Source organism: Sceloporus undulatus, chromosome 7, assembly GCF_019175285.1.
Source record: "Sceloporus undulatus isolate JIND9_A2432 ecotype Alabama chromosome 7, SceUnd_v1.1, whole genome shotgun sequence".
NCBI lineage: Eukaryota > Metazoa > Chordata > Lepidosauria > Squamata > Phrynosomatidae > Sceloporus > Sceloporus undulatus.
The window spans coordinates 14,698,977-14,726,097 of record NC_056528.1 but is presented as its reverse complement, the minus strand read 5'-3'; the positions used below and the strand labels follow the sequence as shown (position 1 = coordinate 14,726,097).

Genomic DNA, 27,121 nt, shown 5'->3' with positions numbered 1-27,121 from the left:
TTAATCATGAAGATTCCCCACAGACCCTGAGAAAACATTTTCCCCTTCCGTCACATGCTATCCTTTGAGTCAAACCCATAACATCGACTCCGGCGTTGGAAGATCAGCCTGACGGATTTACTGGGTAAAAAGCGAGGGAGGAGAGTCAGATACGGATTAGCAGAATACAGTATGCTCTCCTTTGGTTAATTTAAACTCGGGGATAACAAGATCTTCCAAATTATTCTGGACCAGAGCCAACTGTCAAGTCCAAACTAGTTTAATTACCTCCAGTGCCAGAATTTCATCGCTTCAAATGAAAACTGTGACAGAATACTTAATTTCCAAGGAGCAACGCTCTGCACTGGCCAAGATCAGTCCTTTCCCAGAATCATCAAGTATAATTCTGATTGCTTCTCTTTGCAAAAGGGGAGTTCGGATGATTCAAAGTGTTGCATGCAAAGTTTATAGCCCCATAAGATTTGGGAAAGGCGTTGTGGCTTGAGTTTTGGACTCCAACTTTGGAGACCAGGGTTCGATTTCTGGCTCGACTATGAAACCCACTGAGAAGCCTCAGGCATGTCATACTCTTTCAGCCTCAAAGGAAGGTCATGGCAAACCTCCATTGAACAACAATAGGCTCACCTTGGGTCTCCATACGTTGGAAACAGCTTGAAGGCATGCACACAACAACAACAGCATCCCCTCCAATACAAATCTGCTAGGTTTTGCAATCGTCAGGGAAGGTCTTCTCTTAGCTCTGCCTACAGAGCGACATTTGTTGGGTATGCTAGATGCCAACCTTTCTGCTAGCAAATACAAGGCTCTAGAATTCCTTCCCATGGGACAGTCCTTCAGCAGGCATATGGTGCATCTACATTGTGGAAGTAATGCAATTTGACAGCACTTTAGCCGCAGAGCTTCACAAGACTTGTTTAGAGGAGGTTGGCCATTGCCATCCTCTGAGGCAGAAAGCGTATGACATGCTCAGGTATGTCACCCATTGGGTTTCACGGCTGAGCAGGGAATCAAACCCTGGTCTCCAGAGTCCAACACTCAAACCAGTACACCATGTGGTGTATAATGGAATCAGAGTTGGAGGAGACCACAAAGGCCATCCAGTCCAACCTCATTCTGCCATACAAGAAGACACAATCAAAGCAACTCCTGGCAGATAGCCATCCAGCCTCTGTTTGAAAGCCTCCAAAGAAGGAGAATCCATCACACTCCAAGACAGCATCTTCCACTGTTGAACTTCTCTGACCATCAGGTAGTTCCTCCTAATGTTTAGGTGGAACCTCTTCTCCTATAGTTTGAATCTACTGCTCTGCATCCTAGTCTCTGGTGCAGCAGAAAACAAGCTTACTCCATCCTCCATATGGCAAAGTTGCATGTTCTGCAATGATGGAACAACTGGTGTGGACAAGCTGTTCCCTCCATGAGTTTGAGACCACAACTTGTTTTGTATCTGGCCAATGGGACTAGCAGGGACTGGGGACTATTATCTGGATGGCTACAATGTCCTGACTATAGCACCAACCAGTGTCCAGGTGTCATGAACATGCTCCCTGCCGTATCTCCTTCAGCATGAAACCTTGTTTGTTAACTGCCTAGAGAACTCGGGAAGGTTTTGTTTCCATGCACCGGCACCTCTTACGGCCGCAAAATGTCTCCCGCTTCCGAAGGGCAGAGCAATCCTGTGCCAAACCAAGCTATGTTTTGTCTCATTTCACGCCAAAGAGGCAGCCTGCCTTTCTCCTGGAGCATGTTACTATCTCCTCGGCGCGCAATGCCTCATCTGCTCCCGCCTATGCGCACACCGTCCTGGCTGCCTTTGGACAAACATTTAATTCTGTTGTTGTTATTGGCCTCGCAGCTCATGCAAGCAAATTCAATTTGAACAAAGTTGGTTCAGTGGTTTTTATTAACACTAAGAAAATAAAGAATAAAAACTATTGTGTTTTGGGGAACTGGGGATTTTCTCACAGACATCCATACACAAAGAGAGCGAGGCTGGATCAAGTATAAGATGCACTGCTAAAAATTATGATGGTCCATTTTAATTGGTTTTTTTCCCCTTATAGTTACTATTAGGAACATACACTAGATGGACACAAAAGGTTTTGGATGGATCCAGCATGCACAATTTCTTTGCATGTTGCAGTTTCCATTTTCCATTTAATTCAACCTGTATCTACACAATTGTAAGCCCCATTTTTGCAGAAGGAATAGACAACTTGTGCTCTTCGTATTTTGTTGGATTGCAACCTCCATCACCCACAGCCATCATAACTATTAAAGTTACGAACGATGGGAATTCAGCTTGACAATATCCAGATGGTAACAACCCCGATATATAGGATAGCAGCCTTTAGCAAAACACTTAGCACTTTTTAAAGAAATACCAATCCGACATTATATACATTTGCTTGCTATAACCCTCTTATAAGTGAAGCTGTCATTGTTCTCTCTTCCAATGCTGCAGCGCAAGTCCCCAAACTGCAAAACCTCCTCTTGAAAAGTGAAGTTTGGTGATACAAATGCATTATGCAAATGCCAGAGTTTCATGCATATGTATTTAATCTACATAATTTTCGATCAGATGATTTCGCACCAGGTTGTTCTGAGCGCTAGCTTCGCAACCGGCTTTGCTTGCTGCAGGAGCATCCTGCAAGTGACACCCTGCGGCTTCGGTTTTTCCGAAGGGGGGAAAGAAAGAACAATGCGTCCTTGAATAGATTTTGTGTCAGAAATCAGGCAACTTGGCCTGGGAAGGGGTAAGAAATGGAGTGCAGACTGTACAACCCACTGGTCTATTGTTAGAAAGTACATTTCATTTCACTGGCCTTTACGAGCCTCAAAATGTGGGAACCAAAAATAGTGGCGTATCAGGAACATGATATAGTGAGCCCTCCATATCCATGGATATTTTTATCCATGGATTCACAGCATCCATATATATATATATATATATATATATATGTATATATATTTTCCAAAATGCAAAGCTTGATTTTGCCATTTGGTATAAGGGACACCCTCTTATTGTATTTAATAGGACTTGTGCATCCATGGATTTTGGTATCTACAGGGGTCCTGGAGCCAAACCCCAAAGGATACCAAGCGTCCGCTGGAATAATTTCTTTTCAAAATGGGACCAAGCTCATGGGGTTTTTCTTATCTCATATATATAAGTGAAGCTTTTCCGAGAGCTGAGAATATCTGGATACATCTATAGATCCGCTACGCATTAGCTGCTCTTCCATTTGCTTAACCTTGAGAATCCCAACGGCTCAAGTCCATGATCCATTTAACCTAATCCTATTTCCCATAATAGCCAGGCAGATACTTCTGGATAGCTATTCAAGAAGGCAAAAAGTCAACAGACCCCCCCCCCCCCTCCATCCATTGATGAAAATGATATTCAGTGCTATGCTGTTACTGGACATGGTTGTTCCACTTTGCAGTTATAGTCACACTTGCTCAATTTCCATTAACTTGCTTGGTTTCCTTTTATAGCCGTCTAAATTAGATCCAAAAATGTGGTCGCTCCTCCAAAAGCTGAACCCAGTAAGTTGGCAAAAAGGGCTGCAACGCTTTTAAGAGGAGGTTATCATGGCATGGACATGAGTTGAAGGCATGCAACACATACACAAAAGGTTACCATTGCTTGGAAATGACTTGAAGGCACACAACAACCATCAGAGATCAAAGATGTGTGTCACTTTCTGTTCATCTATTAACACATTTTGTATGCTCAGATATTCCAGGAAGGCTTCACTGCAACAACAGACTGTCCTCCATGAGTTGTGGGAGCATAACAACAGTGGATGACTTATTCAGCCAAATAAGACGGCTCTCAATGCATTGTGAATTGTTCCCTACAACCGGCACTTTCTCCCTTGGCTGAAGGCAGGAAAGCCCTTTTAAACAAGAACCTTCTACTCACTACGCTCCCCAATTTCTCTTCCTCCCCCCACTTCCAATACAAATCTATTTAGAAAAAGAGAGACAGAGGAGTAAAAGATAAAACATCTCCAGGCTATGCATGGTTTTCAACCAGAAAGAAACCTCTAGCTCAGAAAATAATTGTCACCGGCTGTAATTGGCGAGATGCAGGAAAAGGCGCCGGATACGTGGAGCCCAGTGCAATTTGGGGAGATTTGTTACGCTTAGCTCACTTCTATCAATTTTTGGTGGCTCAGGCGCTTATGACCTGTTGCTCAGCTTATTGTGAAAATGGCTTTTATTTACTGCACTTCCATTAAAAGATGAAATCCTTGCATAGGGCTCACAGGGCAGAAAATCACAGTTTACGTCGAAGCTTATCTCTCGTCGAGCGGCCGCGACTCATTCTCACCCCAGCTCACTCCCGGTTGCTATTAAGAGAGAAGGAGAAACCGACTGACAGACTGACTCACTCGCTGGCTGAATGACTGACTAGGAACGCCATCTCTGCAATGACACAGCCTTGCAGAAGTCAGAAACCTAAAGAGGGCAGGGAATCCAAAGCTGTAAAACCACAACGCACAAGGATAATGTACTGTGTACATGCAGGTAGCATTTGATTCATGGTTCTTGCAATCAAAAGAACTGGAGAAGATGTATGCTAGCATTCCCACTGCAAAAAGACTTTTGCAAAAGGGCCACTGGCTGAGTGGCAGTTTTGCTGAACAAAACTAGTGTGTAAGTCTTCCCATTACAAAGAGACCTTTGAAAAAGGATCATGGGCTGAGTGACGGTTTTGTTGAACAAAACTAGTATGCTAGTCTTCCCATTGCAAAAGGATTATTGCAAAGGGGCCACTGGCTGCATCTCGCCAATTATAGCCAGTAACAATTACAGTGGACCCTTGTTGTACGTTGGGGTTTGGTTCCAAGATCCCCCGTGGATAACAAAATCCATGGATGCTCAAGTCCCATTAAATATAATGACATAGCAAAATGGTGTCCCTTATAAAGAATGGAAAATCAAGGTTTGAGATTTGAAATGTATACTTTTTTGCAACGTTTTCAAACCATGGATGCTTAAATCCGTGTATAAAAAATCCGTGTATAAGAAGGGCCAACTGTATTAGTAGTTGAATAAAGTTACCCTTGGATATAAATACATCGGAGTCATGTGAACTGGGCCAATGGAAGGAAGACAAAAAAAACTAAAGCTCCTACACACAATTATTTATGTGCATCTTCTGGAGATCCAACACGTGGCAATCCAGACTTTGAAAGCTTGGTGCGGCAAGGGAGCTGGGCAGCCTGGCTCAGCAACTATGGGTGAGATGCCACATCCGCGTTGGGGAAAGAAAGCCTTGGAGCAAGCAGTTGGACCTCTGCCAACCCTCTTGGGTAAAGGCACTTCATGCTCCATGTGCAACCTCCGCGGGCAGCTGGAGACATGTCCTTGTCGCCTCCAACGGAGTTGCTAAGGTTACTTGCATTTGCCTAATTGGAGAAGCTGTCACTCTCTGGCAAAGATCAGGACAAAAGGCACGCAACAAAGGAAAAAATGGCTTCCAAAAAATACAGACATTTTGTACTGATAGAAGATGGGAGGAAGGGAAGGAGTTGCACACATGCATGCACACCGGTCAAAATAAACCCTTATAACTTCTGCAGGGCATGTTGTCCCAGTGCAACGGCACAGAAGCCACAGATTCATTGCTACTGTTAAATGCCATCAAGCCAACTTAAACTTATGGGTGAACCTAGAGTGGTCTATACATTCCATAGCATTGGGCCATGGCAGTTAAAGTGGCATCAAACTGCATTATTTCTCCACTGCGGAAGCAACCTAAGATTAGAAGAGACCGTAAAGACCCTCTCTTTCCCTGGTATGTCATGGGTTTACATGAAGCAATGGTTGGGACTATCAATGGACACCTTTATTTTAAGTGAAAAGGATATCTTTGAACTTCCTGGATGTGTCTAGGAACCCATTTCATTTAGAAGCATACATGCTCCCTGGCCCCAGCATTTGAAAAAGCAAGACCGTCTAACTAGTGGGGATATCACGATCCAGGTTAGATCCCGGAGTATATTTTAATTTGCAAGACTAATTTTCCTAAACCACTCTTAAAAGGTGGTTACCACCCACCCTGAACTGTTAAAGACATATTAAAAGCATATTAATACCCATTTTATATGGCGTCTCCTAAAAAGCACGGCATTGCACTCCCTCTTGCCATTATATTTAAAACTGCAAACACAAAGAGGAAGGGATTTTTAAAATATTAAATCATAATAGTGGCTTGTTTGCTGAAATGAGAGGGAGGGGACGCTGCTGGACACGCAAGTCCATCACTACAATATTCCAGACGCAGTAATAGATTGATTTTAATTATACGGCACAAACAGGGAAAGGCCTATAGGCATTTAGAAAGAAGGAAGGGGGAGGAGAAGAAAAAAGCCTTCCAAACTATCGGCAGAGTCAAACGACTTTGAAATCTGTGAAATACGGCTGCGGCAGGACCAAAAAGCCAAGCGTCAGCAGACTGGGACCGAAGGGGAAAGAAATGTGCCAACCCAGTACGAAAGAAATAGCTGAGATACTGCTGGAGGACTCAGAAAAGAAGAACGCACAGCAGAGGGTTCGTGATATCAGCTCCTGAGAAGATCGCCAGGGTGTCTAAGAAGCTTATTTTTCTGTTTTTATAATCTAAAGAAAATACAACATCCAGCATAGTATAGTGGTTTCAGTGTTGGACTGCAGTTCTGAGACTAGGGTTCGATTCCTGGCTCAGCCATGAAACCCATTGGGTTTCCTTGGGCAAGTCACACTCTCTTGGCCTCAGGGGAGGGCAATGGCAAACCCACTCGTAATAAATCTTGCCAAGAAACCCCCATGATATGTTTGTCTTGGAGTTGCCATAAGTCAGAAAGGACCTGAAGGCACCCAGCAACATGGAAAAGCTATATGAGAAGGGGAGACATATACAGCCTATATGTATGTATGTATACACACACACACACCCTTGGCCCCAGAAAACCCCATGATAAGGTTGCCTTAGAGTCAACATAAGTTGGAAATGACTTCAAGGTTCACCTTAGGGTTGTCATTAGTCAGAAATGACTTGAAGGCACCCAGCAACATGGAAACGCTAAATGAGAAAACACAGCAGAAGAGCGCATATATATATATATATATATATATATATATTCTCCTCTTCTGCTGTGTTTTTCTCATATAACCTTTTCATGTGTGTTATATATATTTCCTTAGCCCCAGAAAACCCCATGATAAGTTCACCTTAGACATAAGTCAGAAATGACTTGAAGGCACCCAGTTACATGGAAAGGTTGCATGAGAATACTCAGCCCCAGAAAACCCCATGATAGGGTCATATTAGGATTGTCATAAACTGGAAATGACTTCAAGGCACAACACAACAACAACTGAAAACAGAAGAGATTCAATTGCATGGTGCTTTGGTGCCCCCAAAATATGGCTTAATCCAATGTTTTAGGCAGATGTGGAAAGATATTCAGGAATAATGTGCCTTGTTCTCTGTGTGTTGTGTGTGTTCGTGTTCATGGACAAACATATTACTTCTGCATCTGATGCAAAAACAACCCCAAAATGTTCAGTTAGCAGAAAGGCAACACATTACTGTCATTGCCAAGCTTTTACAACGGGAGGCAGGGCAGAAATTACTCCCAGCCAAGTCTATCAGGGAGATTGGATGTTTTATACAACCAATAGTGAAGTTCATCAATACACTAGATAAGATTTACATCTACAGCGGCATCTGCCAAGACCGAGGCGCAGTGCCACATCACATTATTCAAGGCGCAGAGTCCTCCTGAATGGGAAGGCCTTTCTCAAACATTGCTTTCTGGGTTCGAAAAACCCCAAACCAATGTTAAATCAAATTAAACACAATGCGTCCTGTCAACCTCCCCTTGTTTCCAGTCCGGCGTTTGGTTTCAGAACAGATTGCGCCCATATCTCCGAGTGTCCTTAAATTGAATTTGGACCTTTAGCTGTCACCACTAAAAGACAACCGGCAATTGCAAAAACTGGATGTTCAGGATCATGACTTGGGGGTCACAATTCTTCGGCGACGGCATCTAATGTAAACTGCCCTGAGAGGTTTCTGTAAAACAAATGGCTTTTCCTATCCATCGGCTTGCATACATCCTCTGGGAGTATACAAAGAATCCCTTTCTGGAGAATACAGAAGCATGCTTTTATATATCGATCCAATTTCCTTTTTCTGCAGGAGCATAAAAATACACCTTTTTCCCCATCTCCCCCTAGATGCCTTTAGATGAGTTGCACACACATAATACACCAGACGCAGACAGGAATAGAAAGGATGCTCCATGTTAAATATTCCTGCGCCACGCAACGGCCAGGCTTTTAACTTTACATTCGAAGCGCCATCTCCGCTCCTCTTGTTAGACGTTCCCAATTAGCAAAGGTCGGCCCTCCGCCCCACCTCAACCGTCCACTTTGAAAAGGTTTTGCAACACCGAGCAATCGATCAAACCCTAGACATCCCAAGGGAAGGCAAGGAAGGATGGATGGAGAGGGGAGGAAAACAATTTAGAAAACCCAGGCCCCTCATCATGCAAAAACAAATGTCCAACCCTTCCTACGGAAAGGGAGGTTTGATGGGCCGAGACGTCCTCAAAATCTATTTCTGAAGGATGCTTTCAGCATTCCCTCAGACTAATGGAGGAAAACCTGCCAAAGCAAAACACAAAACACAGATGTGCTAGCCTATGGCTGCTGGTTTTGGCACATTTGCATGGACTCCGCATCTCGCAAGAGCAACAGTGTTTACATTCCGTGCACCGATAAGCGGTATAGAAATGTACTTGCTATTGCTATATCGCTTTATTGTACTAAGCACTCTCTAAGCAGTTACCCTCAACAAGCCAGGGACCCATTTTACCAACCTACGAAAGGATGGACAGCAGAGTCAACCTTGGAACCCTGTCTGGGATCGAACTCGCAACTTTGTGAGTTGAATGCAGCACTGGCATTTAAGCACTGTGTCGCCAGGGCTTCCAGAAAATGCCCTTTTTCTGTGCAAACTTTCATGTTTGCCCTACCCTTTGCAGAAAAGGTGCAACAAATCCATGCAAAGCAGGTGGACAGCCATACATGCAATGATACATGTAGTAATATGAATCCTTGCCGATATTTCCTCAGGTGCATTTACTCTGAACAACTTTGGCTGTGAAGACCCCATGGCAGCCTTAAAGTTGCAAGTCAGAAATGACTTGAAGGTACTTAACATGTTATTTTTTACCCTAGAGCTCTTCTGAAGCTTCTTAAAAAGGGGACGTTTGTCACAAGCAAACTATACACACACACACGCAAACACATAAGAGGCCGACATGTACAGAGAACGATTGACTGGAAGGTGGAACCTTCTGTCAATGTCAAGGGAGAACGTGTCAAAGACCATTTTTCTTCATCAATCTCTCTTTAAGCTCAACGCGGGGGAAGAGCGAGATGTCCACTTCCCCAGTAAGACACTGAAAGCTGCATATTATTAACATATACCCAGGCATTGGGATGAGAAAAGCCCACAGCTCGCAAGCTGTGTTTCCAAACTGACTGCATTTCAAAGCTATTCCTGGCATGGCGGCTTTGACATGTGTCCCATTTTATTGAGAAGCAGCATGGTATAGTTGTTTGAATGCTGGGCTGTGACTCTGTTCCTGGCTTGGCCACAAAAACCCTCTGGTTGGCTTTGGGCATGTCCCTCTCTCTCAGTCTCAGAGGACGGCGATGCCAAACCTCCTCTGGACAGATCTCGCCAAGAAAAGCCCACGACAGCTTCACCTTTGACTTGTCATAAGTCAGAAACTACTCAACAGCGCACAACGAAGACAAGAAATGAGCAAATACAATGGCTCTTTCTCCAAAGGCAACACAATCTGTGTGGTTTTCATTTTCCACTTGGTCACAGCCCCAAATGGCAAGCTGAACCTATGGTGTGCCACAATGCTACCAAAGCTTTAAATGCATCCAACACACATGTGTAACCGCTCTTTCTACTGATACTTTCCCTGCTGCCAAGTAAGAGGATGCTTGAAATATTCAACACTGTTTAAAGAAACATTCAAGCCGCTTTGCTCTTCCAACCTTCTCGGTTCCTAAGGGAAGATAATTTTTATATCAAACTACCTATGAATATACATGCAAAGGAGCATGAAAATCATTCTGCACTTTGCGTAAAGGGAAAAGCCAGGCTGAACATGGAGGCTGAGCATTCCTCTTCCAATAGAAAAGGGGTATTAAAGGTAACACTCCTCTTTCAAACAGCATAAGGAAGTCTCCAAACTTATATTGATATTACAAAGTGGACAAGTGGGTTGTGTTACTGTGATTTTAATCTGAGTTCATATTAACACATCTATAATTTAGTGGACTGGCTGAAGTTAGAAAAAGCAACCTTGGCCAAGTGTTTTCACGAAACTTGAAGGGGAAGGGATAGTAAGTATTGATCTGTCTCAGTAACTTACTTCTTCTATATGTTCTGCCTTGACAAAAAGTTCAAGGGGATTTCATCTTGTCCAATCTGATCCATAAATCTCGGCCTAATGTCCAGAATGGAAATAGTTATTCTTCTGATTTCGTATGGACCAGAAGTACTTATTTGTATGTACCTTTTTAAAAAGATGTTTATGGAAGTGGAAGAAGTCAGACACAGATCTTCATAGAGCCAAGCCTTTTCCAATGAACTATTCTAGGAAAAGCAATTCTCTTTGAACTGTGAGATACAAACTTGAAGTTTAAGAAAACCAAGCAAATGAACGTCCAAAAGGATGAGTTAGATGCCAGCAGAAGATAAACAGTGGGTCTAGAAGGGGCCAAACAAGAATAGAAGAGACTTATATGCTTGGTTTTTTCTTCTTTTTTAATGCAATGTAAACTCTATTTGTTTTATTGACATTTATTCATATACTGTAGTGCCATAAACCCCTTTTGAAGAAAATTGCCAAGAAAAACCCATGATAATAGGTTCTCTTTAGGGTTGCCCTAAGTCAGAAATGACTTCAAGGCACACAACAACAACAAGACAACTTCCTTAACCTCATTTTTATTATATCAGAAATCTGTACATGGCCTTATGCGCTCTTGCCACTCCACAACAGCCTTGCCGATGGGATTGCAAGGTTTACATTACCCCTGAATAGGAAAGTTACTTTGCAAAAATAGATTTATTTTGCACAAGACACAGTGCAACTCTGCAGCCTGTTATGAGATTTCAGGCGTCTCTCCATTTCTTCTTTAAGCCCACTCTTGTATGCTTGGGAGGAGGAGCACTTTTTTTGCACCTATTGCCATGTTTTAAGTATTTTAAAGGCATGTTGAGAGGGCAAAAAGGTCCTAGCAGAATCCGATTTCTGTTGTCTCTAACCAATTGATCTGGATCAAGGCACCCCCTGCGGTCCAAGAGATAAAGAATCACGCGACGGATGAAAGCCTCATCCCTCTTTCTTTCTCCTGTTGCTCTTGGAACAGGTAAGCTTTTGAAACACAAACAGAAGACTACCTTTATTTGGCTCAAAAATGTTTCGAGCAACTTTCAAGTCAGATACATCAACCGAGTTGAAAGTTCAGGACGGAGGAGTTTTGTTTTGCCAGGCAGACGTTCGACTAAGGTCTGCGCGCGGAGATTCTCAAAACCGAGGTGCAAAATCTGGTTAAAGAAACACAGTCTTCTTAACAGGCAGCCAAGGTTTCAAGCGGCATGTCGTGCTTTTCTAAGCTTTGGGACAGAAGATTTTCAAAAGCCCGAATTGAAAAGTACTCACCTCTCAAGGCTATCGAGCGCAGCTTCTTGTAAGAAACTCGAACTTTCTGTTTTGAACGGTGACATTTCACATTCCACCACGCATTTTGCATTCAACAGTCTATAGCTCTCCAGAAGTGACATCCTTTGTCGATAAAATAATATTCAACAAAGCAGAGACTTCATGTTGCTGTTATGGTAAATGTTCCATATTGAATGGCATTCATGTTGTAAAGGCTAACCGCTGTTATTAGCAACAGCACGCACTTACTACTAGTAGTACCAATACCACAACCACAACACTCAAGGGTTTTCCGTCTAGCAGGACAGCCACACTAGTCTGCTGCGGAAAGAAAACTAATGGTCTTACTGTGGTACCTGATATTTTGGGTTTCCATAATACACTTGTCAATAAAACTGCCATTTGTGCCTTGCAAAGGAGGTTGCATTGTATGAAAGCTTATATCGTGCAAAAACTATTTGTCTCTAAGGCATCATAAGACTAATTTTTCGAGAACCAGCATGACACAGTTGTTTGAGTGTTGGACTAGGACTCTGGAGACCAGGGTTCAATTTCTGGTCTCCATATCAGCTCTCCATATCATATCCATATGATTCAGATCATACCCGTACGGTCTCCATATCAAATCCTTATGATTCAGATCATATCCATATGGTCTCCATATCATATCCGTATGATTCAGATCATATCCATATGGTCTCCATATCATATCCATATGATTCAGATCATACCCGTACGGTCTCCATATCATCTCCGTATGATTCAGATCATACCTGTACGGTCTCCATATCATATCCTTATGATTCAGATCATATCCATATGGTCTCCATATCATATCCTTATGATTCAGATCATATCCATATGGTCTCCATATCATATCCGTATGATTCAGATCATATCCATATGGTCTCCATATCATATCCATATGATGCAGATCATACTCATACAGTCTCCTTATCATCTCCGTATGATTCAAATCATACCTGAACGGTCTCCATATCATATCCGTGTGATTCAGATCATACCCATACGGTCTCCTTATCATATCCGTATGATTCAGATCATATCTGAACGGTCTCCATATCATATCCGTATGATTCAGGTCATAGCTGAATGGTCTCCATATCATATCCGTATGGTTCAGATCATACCCGTACGGTCTCCATATCATATCCATATGATTCAGATCATACCCGTAAAGTCGCCATATCATATCCATATGATTCAGATCATACCCGTACGGTCTCCATATCATATCCATATGATTCAGACCATACCCATACGGTCTCCATATCATATCCATATGATTCAGATCATATACGTACGGTCTCCATATCATATACATATGTTTCAGATCATACTCGTACGGTCTCCATATCATATCCATATGATTCAGATCATACCCGTACGGTCTCCATATCATATCCATATGATTCAGATCGTATCCGTACGGTCGCCATATCATCTCCATATGATTCCATATCAGCTTGGTAATGAAACCCACTGGGTGACCCTGGGCAAGTCACACTCTCTCAGCTCTTTCTCCTACTCCTAAATAACTCAGGTAATACATGGACAGATAACCTCAGCAGCAGGCTCTTGAACACTTTGCAAACCATTCAATAAGCTGAACATTAGCTCACAGTCTTATGTTTTTCAAGAGGTAGCTGTTTTGCTGCAGACCGAACCCATTACTCTCATTTTTCTCCTCGGAGGTCATGGTAGGAACTGCTCCCTCGACAGCGTCTGCAACATTCTGCCACCGCATACTAATATAATGCTTTTCTCCAAACTGAACATGTTTGTTCGCTTCAACCATTCCTCCTCTATTTTCAAGCCCTTAATCTCCACGCTGCTCTCAAAATCCTCTAAATCCAACGAAACAATCCACAACTCTTGGATAAAGACAAAACGAAAAAATATGCACCGTAGCATTTGAAGTTAGAATAAAAACCAAGGCTGCTGCCACATTGTAGAAATAAAGCAATCTGACGCCAACTTAACTGCCGTGGCTTAATGCTATGGAATTTGGGGATTTCTAATTTTGTGAGATGTTTCGCCTTCCCTTTTAGGGTTCTCCAGTGGGGTCCGCAAAGCTACAAATCCCAGAATTTCATAACCATGGTAATCCTAATAGTTGTTTCTGAATGTCTCCAGGACAAATACATACAATTTTAGTGCCTTTAGGGACACAGGCCACAAAAACAACAACAGGGTCACAAATGTCTGGTGAATGCACTCTGTACATCCCTGACGGAGATAAAAGAAGAAACATTTTTCATCTTTTTCTGGGCATTTTAAGTTCAGAGCGCAGTCAGTCCTTCTATCTGAACAACAAAGAACCTCATTTGAATAGGTGATGCCATAAGCTTGTGACTTACCTTTCTTCACCGAAGACACAATAAAAACAACCCACATTATTTAAGTTGCACAATACCACAGCTCTGACATATAGAAAGGGTGAGAGGTAACTTCACTGAGATAAGAATAGCTTGGTTCTGTTCATCGTTTGGCAAAACCATCCCAAAAAAAGGGAAAGCAGGAGATGTCTTTTCCAAAGGTCAAGAAGTAGAAGAGGGGAACTCAATAAAAGAAAAAAGAACTGCACTCATGAAATGGCAAGAATCGCTGTAAGGAAAAAAATTGCCATACAAACTTTTACATTCACACGCAAAAACGTTGGGAAGAAAGAGATGCTTCTGGCATCGCTAGAAAATGCCTTTCAAACAGTCCCAAAAGGTGCTTGCATTCCTTGAGCAACTACATCTCGCCGCCGTTACAACGGCGGTTGATGCGATAGCTGAAGGAATCCAATGTTTCCTCAATGTCAAGATTGGCACTTGGAAATGCTGGGAAAATATTATCCCCCCCCCCCCGAAAGAGAATCATTAGCTGAAGGAATGGCGCCTTGACAGCTAAAAGGGATTGAGCTAAAAATGGCACATTGTGCTAAAAGTGATCCTCCTGAAAGGCAAAGATTTCCAATAAGAGATGCATTGCCTATGCATTGACCCAGTTTTCTGCCTCATATTCACCCCAAATATCTGACTTTGGAAGCCTTGAAGAATATTGACTACCTAAAGGGTAGGAAGCGGCTCCTTATATCGAGTCAGGGCACTGATCCGTTTAACTTCAATGGTACCAACGCTGACTGGCAGTGGCTTTCCAGGGACTGAAACCATATTTTCCAAGCTCTACCTGGAAGTGCCAGAAATTAAACCAAGGACCTTTTACCCCAAAAGTCCATGCTCTGTCACTGAGCTGCAGGAGATCAGGTATGAAATCCCAGTTTGCTATATGGTGAGCCCTTCGTATCCAATGGGGTTTGGTTCCAGGACCTCTCGCCGATACCGAAATCCATGGATGTTCAAGTCCCATTAATTACGAATGGGTAATAAAATGGTGACCTCTTATATAAAATAGCAAGATCAAGGTTTGCTTTCTGGAATATGTATATGCTTTGAAGCTATGGATGCTTTTATTTGTGGATGCAGAGGACCAACAGTACAAAAAACCTGCTGTTGTTTACATCACTAAAATGGAACCGTTCACCATTGACCTCTCAGGATTGTTGCAAAATGCTTTGAAAGCTTCGCTGTGCAAATCCTTCTTGTTACCCTTCCAAAGGCAGGTTAAGGCTTAGTTTTCATGCTGGCAGGCCTTTGAAGACTGTCTGCTCAAAGGGACAGGGGTTTGCAGAACCGTTTCTCTGTGTTTTGGTTATCTGTTGCTATGTTTTTGGTGTTAATTTTAGGGGACATTTAATGATATTTTATTGCATTTGTTCCATTTTTTATGCTTTGTTGTGTGCCTTCAAGTCGTTTCCGACTTACGCTGACCCCAAGAGTTATCATAGGGTTGGCTTGGCATGTTTCTTCAGAGAGGGTTTGCCATTGCCATCTTGTGAGGCTGAGAGAGTGTGACTTACCCAAGTCAATTCTCTTTTAACTGTTGTAAGATGTCTTGACTCTCAAACAGGGGAAAAAGCAGGATATGGATATGAAAGTAATAATTAATAATAATAATAATAATAATAATAATAATAATAATAATAATAGTGACCGCATTAATAATATAAAAATAATAACCAGAAGCATGGGAGTGCATGTATGTCTGTAATGTGGAAATACTACCCTCCATCATCTGGCTACTGTCTTCAAGTTCTGTCGTTTCTTCTCTCCGCAGCTTGAACTGCAGACATGACGGAACCATCTCAAAATGCTCCATTTGCAGCATTGATCGGCAGACCAAAGGGGAGCCTGGCGACAGTGGCTGCTCCATGCTGGCAGGTGGCCTCCAAAGGGAAGACACCTCATCTTCTGACACAGACATCCACTCAGTGCCCTCTGCAGGGAGCTCTCCGACTACATCTTCTTTCCATCCCATTTTCCCTTCAGTGGTTTCACTCAGCAGGCTTTGCTTCTGGTCTGCAGGAGGCAAGCGCTCTGCAATTTGCAGGCTTGCTCCTCTACCTGAGAAAGACGGCTTTGGCAACATCCAATCGAAACAATTAGGTTAACCAACCACTGTTCACCTTCATTGGGATATCAACTTTATATTCTCTCAAGGCCCCACCGAAGAGACAATCTGAATCCTCAGATGCACCAGCATACTATAAGTTCCATATATCAATTAATCAGGAGCCAATATATGCACTCTCTGAACCAAATCTGCTTTGTAGAATAATAAGGACCTGCACAAAAATTCAATTTATCAGTGGCAGGTATTCATCTGTTTATCAGCTTTTTGTCACAGCACTCACAGCAATTGTGTTATTGTTCACAATGTAATAGACTTGCTACAAAAGGATAGAATCAGAGAGTTGGAGGAGACCTCAAGGGTCATCCTGACATTCAGGAAGATACAATCAAAGCACTCCCGACCGGTGGCCACCATTGTTGTTCTTGTATGCCTCCAAGTCATTTCCAATTTACGGTAACCCTAAGGTGAACCTACGACAGGGTTTTCTTGATAGGTTTCTTCAGAGGGGGTTCACCATTGCCATCATCCAAGACTGAAATAGTGTGATGTGTCTTAGTCTCTGGAGCAGCAGAAGACAAGCTTGCATCATCCTCAAGATGACATCCCTTCCAATATTTGCACATTGGCCATCATGTCCCCTCTTAACAGTCTCTTCTCCAAGCTACACATACTACCAGGGTGTACAGACTGGCATCTCTGGCATGGCTGGCATTGGGGCAGAGTGGGGGCATGGCATCCGCACGACGCAGGCCCCGATTCTGCCCCCATGCTGGCATTATGATGTGCACTGCACCACATGGCGGGCGGCATCATGGCACTCCTCTGGCACTGTGTCCAGATGCTAAAGGAGCACAGAAGAACTGCAGCGCTGGCAGCTATGGCACCCTTTTCATGGCATAAAAAAGAGCCACTTTGAAAAGGCCACATCAAGGGGCGGTCTGTACAGTCCCCAAGTTTCTTAGTCACTCCTCATAAGGCATAGATTCTAGACCTTTCACCATTTTGGTTGCCCTGCTCTGGACACGCTCCATCTTATCAACATCCTTCTTGGACTGTGATGCCCAGAAATGGACACAGTATTCCAGCTGAAGTCTGACCAAAGCAGAATAGAGTGGTGCTATTATTTTCCTGGATCAACAAGGAAGGAAAAAAGCCAATAAATGCAGGTAACATGGCCACTTCATGGAGAGGTTCTGGTCAGAGGTGGAAAGACCATCCCATCCAAGATGTTGGCTGGAGCATCACTGTCACGTCTCTTCTTCCACAGCTACTTGGGGGACCTGAAAAAGGCATAATACTATGCCACATTTCCTAAGTCCTAAATCCCACCCAGAGTATACCAACTGCTGAAGTCAACACTAATGCAAATTCCCACCGATTTAATGGATTTACTCTGGTTACAACTAGCAACAGCACTTTTTCTTGAGAAAGCTTTCGCCTTTATCCTCTTTATCCTCCACAATCTCGGGATTAAAGGTTAGTGTATAAACCGCACTTTTGCAAGTCAGTTTTGTGTGTTTGCACAGGTGGACGGAACTGCAAAATGCCGGCAAATGAGTTGGGTTCCTGGATCAGAGCCACGAAATCTAAGCTTAATAACAGCATCACAATATCAAAACATCTGCCCACAAATCAGAGTCGTGTTTAGGATTCATACAAAACATTTACTCATCGGCATAAATAAGGGGGAACTCCCAAGCTGGAAAGCTGTAACATGTGAAGCAGTTTTCATTATAGAACCTTTGCCTGTCCTTCTCACCTCTCAGTTTTCACAAACTTTACTTTGTGCATAAGAGAAATCTTGTGAAAATTGCAAATTTGCAACTAAAACATCAAGAGACCAAGATCCAAAAATCAAATTGGGGCATTCTTTAACTCCTATTTGGGTCCCATCTTGGCAATGGGACCCAAGTCTATATACAGAATTCATTTATGTTTCCTACAGACTTCATACACATCCCTTGCAGGTTTTATGCAGAATTTTGTGCACGAAGCAAAGTTTGTGTTCAGTGTCAGAAACCAAAAGTGTTACTCTCTCAGCCGCCCATGAGAAAAGTTTCAGATCTTGGAGCGTTTCAGAGTTTGGATTAAGGACGCTCAACCTGTAGCATTAGTGAAATCCAAGAGGAAAGTCATAACTAATCGGGTTTCATTTCCAGCTGACTCTTCCCAAGAATCATGTATTTCATGCACATCACTCTTGAGGAGCGCTAAAATGAATATGTTAACAATTTCGGAGCCCCTGGGGATTTTTTTCCTTCTTCTTAAAAGCTCATCTTGAAGGTTGCTAGAAAGCTTTGAACGTATTTCAACATTTCCATCACACTGGGCACACTTTACTGGGTTTTTAAAAATAAAACTTTTGTTGACTAAATATAAGTTAAATCAGATCCCTATCCATTTCAAATGGCCATATTTTTTGGGCCCCCACTGTTCAAGTTCTCTGGAAAATTCAAAGGCGTAGTTGATGTTCAAGAAAGAAGAGCGGCTCAAGGGTACGCAAGGGACTTATCCGAATCCTGGCCAAAGTAATGAGAAACCAATCTAATTTATACCCGGCCGATTTGAATCGTATGCATTTCCTTATCTCCTGTTGTGTATATCCAGTGCTGTGTTGTCTGCAACACAAGATTGTGTAGCAATTAAGACAGATCTGATAAGAAAGCTTAAGAAACAGAGAAAGAAAGTGGATTGGATTGCCCTTATATATAAACGAATTGTCCTTATATAAAACACCAGAGCTAAAGCACAATTCCAAACACTGAATATACACAAGCCTTAGCCAACCGGCCACATACATTCATATTCTGCCACACTTGGAGATCCCAGTTTTCCACTATTCAAGCAAGTGAACAAAAAGAACTAAAACGAACATAAGGCAGGTCCAGAAATATTACATCTGCCAACAAAATTGCGGTATATATTCAAGAGTAAAGGCTTTCTCATATAAAGGGTCTGGAGATCAGAGTTGGCCATTTTTAACAGAGATGAAAACGACAGTACCTTGAGAAAAATATGGTAAGGGATTACGGTTTCTATCCTGGGTTCCAGGAAACATCTATGAACATTTATCAGTGTTGGGGGGAAAACCCACATAACTATATTCTAGGAAGTATACAGTCCGGTATCAATTGATAATTTAATGGACAAATCGAAAAGCTCATCCCCCTCTATTTCTATACCGTGTAATTTGAACGTAGGCTAAGCAAATAATGTGATATGCGTTCCACAATGCGAAATTCGTGTTATGGAGGCTAACCGAACAAGTAGGACCAAGGAACGATTTATGAAGCAGAGAGAAAGCTGCAGACAGAAAATGCCAAGGATCCCATATTAACGGCTCTCGTGGGACTTGCAAAATAAAGTCAGGAACGGTGTTTTCTGATGGAGATCCCCGCCAGGGATGCTACATCCGAGTCTGCAAAGCCATTATCGGGTTGGAATTATTACCCCAGACCCAAAGGGGACTTTTTAAAAACATTGCACAGAGTCCAAGGCGCCGTTGAAAATCCAGAGATAGAGCATCTCCATCCAGTCACCAACACCCCCTAGTGGGCTGAAACGCTCGGCTGGTGCGATACGAGAACAACAACCTGACACACAACTTTCCAACAATTGCATCTGCCAGAGAAGGTCCAACCGATGTCCCTGGACTGAAATTGCTCCATAGGCGTCGGTTGCACCTTACCTGGCGCAAGACGCATAACATTATTTGCATCTGGAACCAAAACAACAACATTGCATGATTCAAATATCTCTAAAACAATACTAACTAGTATATAATAAAGACAAAGCAAGGAGAAATCTCAGGGGTGGAGAAGTACAGATGCAGCCTGAGTCAGGATTAAATCTGTTCAGTGTAGACAATATAAATAACTACATGCAATGACTCTGGAGACCAATTTCCAGGAAAATGGTGAGGGTTTCCCCCCCACAAAAATGCACATTTCTGCACAAAACCTCAACAGACTTTTTTTTTTTTTTGCATGACATAGAAGCAAATATAGTGAAGTGTTCTGAGCATTGGACTACGAATCTGGAGACCTGGGTTCGAATTCCTGCTCAGCCATTAGGTGACCTTAAGAAAGGCACACTCCCTCAGGGGAAGGCGGTAACAAACCTCTTCTGGACATCTCTTGCCAAGAAAACCCTATTATAGGGGTCTTAGGGTCACCATCAGCCAGAAATGACTTGAAGGCACTCAACACCAATGTATTGAAAGATTTAATCAGTATTAAAAGGAAACCTCCTTTGCTCACAGCAATGGGGAAATCAGGGTGGGTTTGAAAAATCTATGCCTGCAAGGCCAAAGCGATTCAGGAGGCGGTCCTCGGAGAAGGGCAAGGTTTTACCTTCAACAGACTAAGGATGCACTGATTACTTTTATGAGTTGTGGCAAAGCAATCTCCAGAGACTTCCAAACGTAACGCCTTTCCGCGCACTTACCGATGATAAGTGTAGCAATTGTTCCTGCAGCAGCAGTTTCAAAGCCTCTGCCAATCTGTGCCCAAACAAGATGGCCAATCGAACACAAATATCGACAACTATGAGCTCCTTCCATGGGATACTGCATGCTCAAGAAAATAGCATTTTGCATATTTACCCATATAATGTCAAAGTCATTATTCAGCAGCACTGGAGACAGACAAGGGAAGTGACCTCTCTGAGGTTTGCAGTCAGCCCCAATAAGACTCCTGTGTCTCAGCTTTGGTTCAGCGGCTGGAAGGACAACAGGTGCAGCTTATATCTCTGTGACTAGAACATCTCACCTGTTGCATAATTGCCTACCATGCTGCAAGAGCTTGCCAGGAGCAAGTAGGATCCTATTGCAAGGCAGGAGCAACCAGAAGCACCCTTTATCATCAGTGGAGGTCATGGCATGGGCCCCTTTCCTGGTCTCCAAAGAACTGGCATTAATTCTAGCAGACTGAAGTAAGTAGTAAACAAGGCCAATATAGCTATATCTGGGAGAACAAAGCCAGCAGGTAGAGTAAACCAGGGATGGGCAATTGATGGTTCTACAAACGTTGCTGAACTGCAAGGACAGCTGATGGTGAGGCAGGATAGGCATCACCATCCAGAGTCATTTGGCGGATCACAAGTTGCCCACCTGCTTGCAAGGGAATACAGTCAGGTCTCCATATCCAGGGATTTGTTATGCAGGGATTCCATCATCCAAGGCTTGAAAATATATTTTTAAAGGGAAAAAAATCCCAAAATCAAACCTTGATTTCTGCCATTTTATATAAGGGACACCTGCTTGTAACAGAATGCAACGGCTTGCATTATGGATGCAGAGACTATTTCTCTTCCTGATAAAGAGACATGGCATAGCGGCTTGAGCGCTGGACTTTGGAGACCAGGGCTCTATTCCTGGCTGGCCATGAAACCCACTGGATGATCTTGGGCAAGTCACATTCTCTCAGCCTCAAAGGATGGCCTTGGCAGGCCTCCCCTGAACAAATCTGTACAAGGAAACCCCATGATAAGTTCGTTGTAAGTCAGAAATGACTTGAAGACACGCAGCAACAACATCAAGTAACATAAGCAACTAAACGTGAGGACACTGATGTCCCCGATGTTGTTGACCTACAGTTCTTGGCAATCTTGCCCCTCCATCACACCAACAGGAGCTGATGGGAGTTGCACAAATGAAGCAGATGCCGCAAAGAGAATCTGTTAGCATTGCTTTCTACCAGGCATACCAAGGCCATACCAGGAAAAAATAAGAGATGATGGAAATGTAGGAGAGGTGGGCGAGAGAGAAAAGGAGGAGAATCACCACCAGAGTTTGTCAAGTCCCAATCGGTAGCGACACAAAGCCAAAGCGGATCGACAAATTACGGGGTTGTTAAAAAAGATGTCACAGGAAGGGAAGAAGTTGGTAGATAAAAGAGGCGCTTGTGTGGAGATCAACAGACTGCCTTGGCAAGCTCCTGCCAGAATGGCTAGCCTGCTCCTCGACGCAGAATGCTAAGCAGCTCCACTTTTTTGAAAGGATAACAAGTCAGCTGTGATACACATGACAACCTTGACAAGGCATGGCAAGAACGCCCCATGTTCGAGCAAAAGAGCAACATGGCACACAAGATGACAGGCTGCGGTTGCTCTCTCTTCCTCCCAACAGAGAAAACCTTAGAAGATGGGAGTATGCGCATGCACAAAACAAATGCACGCGCAACCATTTCGAGAAGTGATCCTGACAGCTGGGATAATCTGAATCGGTCCTGGCAAAATATTTATATCCGAGCTGCTTACTAGAACAAAGCTTCGGCTCGGAGCAACTTCTTGAAGACTCAAAAGGCGATGATGTTCAAGGCAGCACCTGCCTTTCCTGGGAAGGAAGCTAAGAGTTTGCTCCAAAGCAGAGATCCTGGGAAGGCTTGCAAACCTGGCTCCAAAAAGCAAGTGAATCAAATAATATTTTTTATTATTAGTTAAAAAAAGAAAGGTGGGGAAAGGAGGAGAGAAAATACACCAAGAAAAAAAGGAGGATAATTAAGCTATCAATTGCAAGAGGAGGGAACCAAGCCACAGCAAAGTGACAGCAGGACTAAAGAGACTCCTGCCTCGGCAGAAAGAACGTCTTTTCTATTTTGGAAAAATCAAACCGTTTGGCAGCTTGGAGGAGGTGCAAAAATACTTCCGTTTTTTAAGAATCTCACCTAGATTTAGACTTCTGCAAGGGCTAGGACTCAAACCACAAAGGTGAGCAACACCGAAGGCCAAGAGATATAATCCATGCAGTCCATTTCATGTTGGAAATGAGTCAGAAAGCAGTAAACGGACACCATGTGTAGCTGATGACCTGTTTTGGGTCTCCAAATCGGCCTACTGCAAGGATGTGGGCACCCAAAATGGGAACTCCATTTGCTAAAAACCAAATGTTTATCCTTTTTGGCCCATCATTGCTGACAAGCAGAACTATGGCACAAGCCATACAGAATCATAGAGCTGGAAGAGACCCCCAAGGGGCATCCAATCCAACCCTATTCTGCCACACAGGAGGACACTATCAAAGCCCTTCAGATAGATGGCCATCCAACCTCTGTTTAGAAACCTCCAAAGAAGGAGACTCCACCACACTCCCAGACAGCATCTTCTATTGATGAAGCTCTTATCATCATGAAGTTCCTCCTGATATTAAGGTGGAATCTCTTTTCCTGGAGCTTGAATCCATTGCTCTGAGTCCTGTTCTCTGGAGCAGCAGAAAACAAGCTTGCTCCATCCTCAATATGACATCCCTTCAAATACTTAAACAGGGCTATCATATCACCTCTTAACCCCCTCATCTCCAGGCTAAACATACCCAGCTCCCTCAGATGGTTTCCAGACCCATCACCATTTCTGGTCGCCATCCTCTGCACATGCTCCAGTTTCTCAACATCCTTTTTGAAATGTGGTGCCTAGAATTGGACACAGTATTCCAGGGGAGACCTGACCAATACTTCTATTGATGCAGCCTAGAATTGCATTGGCTTTTTGAGCTGCTGCAACACCCTGTTGACTCATGTTCAACTTATAGACTACTAGGACAGTGATGGCGAAACAGTGACAATCGGAAGAAAAAGCACCCAAGGCAATAAAGTGTGGAGAGAAGCAATAACATGAAGAACAAATTGCTGATCGGTTTTGTCTCCCGCCATGCGTTCCATCCACATCTCATGTCTTGCCTTTAGGTCATACAAGTACTCTACTTTGAAGTCCTTTCCTATGCTAAGGAGAAGCTTGCTCATTACTTCTTCCCTACACCCATAATTTTGCTTGTAGTAGTGAACTCATAGTAGTATATGAGGTCACTGCCCACTAAATTATCCATTAGGGACCTCCAGGAGAAACAAATGACCACCTTTTTTGGATTTCACTACCTCCCTTCAACCCAGGTTCTCCATCCATCTCAGCCACTCTGAGTTTGCCCACGGTACAAGGCAAGAATTCGTTGTAATGCTCCATTTTCAACGCTAGGTTGTGGGTCAGGTCTAGCACCAATGTGCTCTGATAGAGAAACGTCTCACCAAACTATGAATCCCAGAACATGGAGCCATAACTTACACGGTTTCAAACACTGATTGAGTCTCTTATCCAAAATTCTGAAATCCCCCCAAAATCCCAAATTGTCCACAAGGGGCACCTTTGCTTCCCAGTGGTTCCACAGACACAAACTTTGTCTTGTGCACAACATTATGTTTTCACACACACACACACACATACTTTTATATATATGGCTCCAGGCCATGCATACAAGAAACAGAAATGAATTTCACATTTAAGATGTACATCCCATCTCATCTCCAAGAGATCTCCTAATATATGCGCATATATATATATATACACACACACACACACACACGCATGCATGCAAACATACCAAAAATCAAGAGGAAAAACATCTGAAATCCAAAATACTTCTCGTTTTCAACATTTTGGATAAGGGAGAGTAAAACCTGGATGGCATGAGCTACTTGCAAGTCCCTGGATCAACATGGATAAAATAAGATTGATGGGGAGATAGATGGATAGATAGATACATAGACAGACAGACAGACAGACAGATAGATGGATTAGTAGATACCCATATGGATAAGGATATACAGATAGATGGATAGATACGAGTTATAGATATATAGACAGATTCATTGTTGATCTAGATATAGGGATGAAGATATACAGATGGATAGATAGGCAGAGTTGATGTTGAGTTAGATGTTGATGTAGATCTAGATAGATACACATATGGATAGATAAGTTATCAATATGTAGCTGTTGTTGATGCTGATGTAGATATGTGTAGATCAACACAGATAGGGATGAAGATATACAGCTAGACAGACAGAGTTATAGATATAATAGAGAAATTCGCTGTTGATGTAGATATAGATAGACACAGGTATGGATATACAGATAGGTGGACAGATAGCATTACAGGTATTGATATAGGTGAGGTGTTGGTGTAGCTATAGGTAGAAAGGTATCCATAGGGATAAAGCTATACAGATAGGTGGACAGTTATATAGTTATAGATTAGATGTTGATGTAGATATAAGTAGCTAGGGGATAAAGATAGACAGGTGGATAGACGGAGTTATAGACAGATGTTGATGTAGGTATAGCTAGAGACACACAGGGATGAAGATCTACATGGATAGATCGCTAGCTACAGTAGATATCGATAGATCCAGCTATGGATCTCTGGCTTTCTCTGTTTGCTCACCGAGGGTGAAGAAGGGGAGCTCGGTGTTGTCCAGGTCGTCCTGGACGGCGACGCGGCCGGGGACCTCGCTGCGGACGAAGAGGAGCAGGCGCGAGTCGAACCCGGGAGAGAGCTGAGCAGAAGAAGAGGAGGAGGAGGATGCTGATGCTGCTGATGCTGAAGCAGCAGCCGGCGAAGGGGCTCCCGGGGCGCTGCTCCAGGCGGCGTGGCTGCTCTCGCGGAGCACCGGCAGCGTGGAGACGGTGACCGTCTTCTCCCGGCAAGGAGGGCCTCCGCTGCCGCCGCCTCTGCCGCCCCGGCCTCCGCCGCCTCCTCCTTTGCCCGGATGGCTGCTGCTGCTGCTGGCTCCCGGTGAGGCTGCGGAGGGGCCCGGTCCACTGGCCAAGAGCAGGAGCAGAGGCAATAGGGAAGAGGAGGAGGAGGAGGGCAGGGATGGAGAGGAGGAGGAAGAGGAGGATGGGGAAGAAGGGAGGAAGAGGAGGAAGCGGCGGCGGCGGCGGTGCAGAAGCGGAGACAGGGAGGAAGACATCCTGGAGCAAAGCAGGGAGGCAGGTGGGACTCCCTCTTTGCAAGGGGGATCGGGGCCCCTGGGCAGCCTAGAGGAAGAGACTTCAGGACCCTTCTGTAATGGGAAGGGAGACCCTAAAGATCCCAGAGAAAGGAGGGACCCGGGGCCCCTTGGCAGTCGAGGAAGAGGGCTCCAGACCCCGAGGGGGCAATGCGAGACACCCCCTTTGCAATGGGGGGAGCCCTGGGCAGTCGAGGAAGAGAGCTCCAGACCCCTGGGCCCAAGTCTAGTAGACTAGGGCTCCAGAGGAAGGGGAGATGAATATTCAAGACCTCGAAGAAAGGAGGTGCAATGGGGCTCTATGCAGGTGAAGGTAGATCGGGGCCCCGTGGCAGGAGGGAGAGTGCAATGGGGTTCCCCCTTTGCGATGAGGCAAGCCCAGCTAGGAGACTAAAAGCCCCAGGGAAAGGGAGTCTCTAAAGACACCCCCCCCCTTCTTCAGGCTGCAGCCCTTAGGGAGGGAGACCGGTGGGGAGGCTGCCTAGCAGGGAATGAGGGAGGGAGGGAACCCCTGGGAGACCACCCCCGATCCCTGGAGAGAGAGCAGATCCAGGCTGGCGGAGCTGGGTCTCCTCGCTGCCCTCCGGAGGCAGAGCCAAGCCCAGCTGCTCCAAGGAGCTCGGTGGCATCAGAGGAGCCGCTAGGTAGACCGGGACCCCGCTGCAGCTGCAGCCAGCCAAGGCACGGCTTCTGTTCTCCGAGCAGCTTCTGGCCCTGGCTCCGCCTCCGAGGAAGAGGAGGAGGAGGATCGTGATGGTGATGAAGAGGAGGAGAAGGAGGAGGCTTCGGTGGCTCCGCCTCCGAGCGAGAGAGACCCTTGCCTTGCCTTGCCTTGCCTCCCTTTGAAAGGCCACCTCTAGACAGTAAGGAAAGAGAAACAGTCAAAGCATTTTCCTAGCTGGGGGTCAAGTACTGATCAGAGCAGGGACTGCACTGTTAGATATAGAGACATATACAGAAATGAAAGACCTGGAGAAGATCCAAAAATGCAAGGCTATACCACTGAGCCTAGAGTCCTACAAGCCACTGCATTCCCTCTCGCCAGGGATGGATGCCAGAGCTGGACAGTCCAGAAAGTGGAGAGGAAGAAACTCCATTCACTGGAGA

General features: G+C 44.1%; 1 protein-coding gene across 2 annotated transcripts in view; it reads right to left on the bottom strand.

Annotated features, from left to right (window-relative positions):
* ASTN2 (astrotactin 2) overlaps nucleotides 1–26,727 on the bottom strand; it is a 320,421-nt gene extending 293,694 nt beyond the window's left edge. For both annotated transcript variants that reach the window (XM_042479280.1, XM_042479282.1), the window contains exon 1: nucleotides 25,447–26,727. In XM_042479280.1, coding sequence (XP_042335214.1) covers nucleotides 25,447–25,975 — 529 coding nt within the window. In that variant the 5' untranslated portion in view covers nucleotides 25,976–26,727. The remainder of the gene's footprint in view (nucleotides 1–25,446) is intronic.
* Nucleotides 26,728–27,121: the final 394 nt, after the last annotated feature.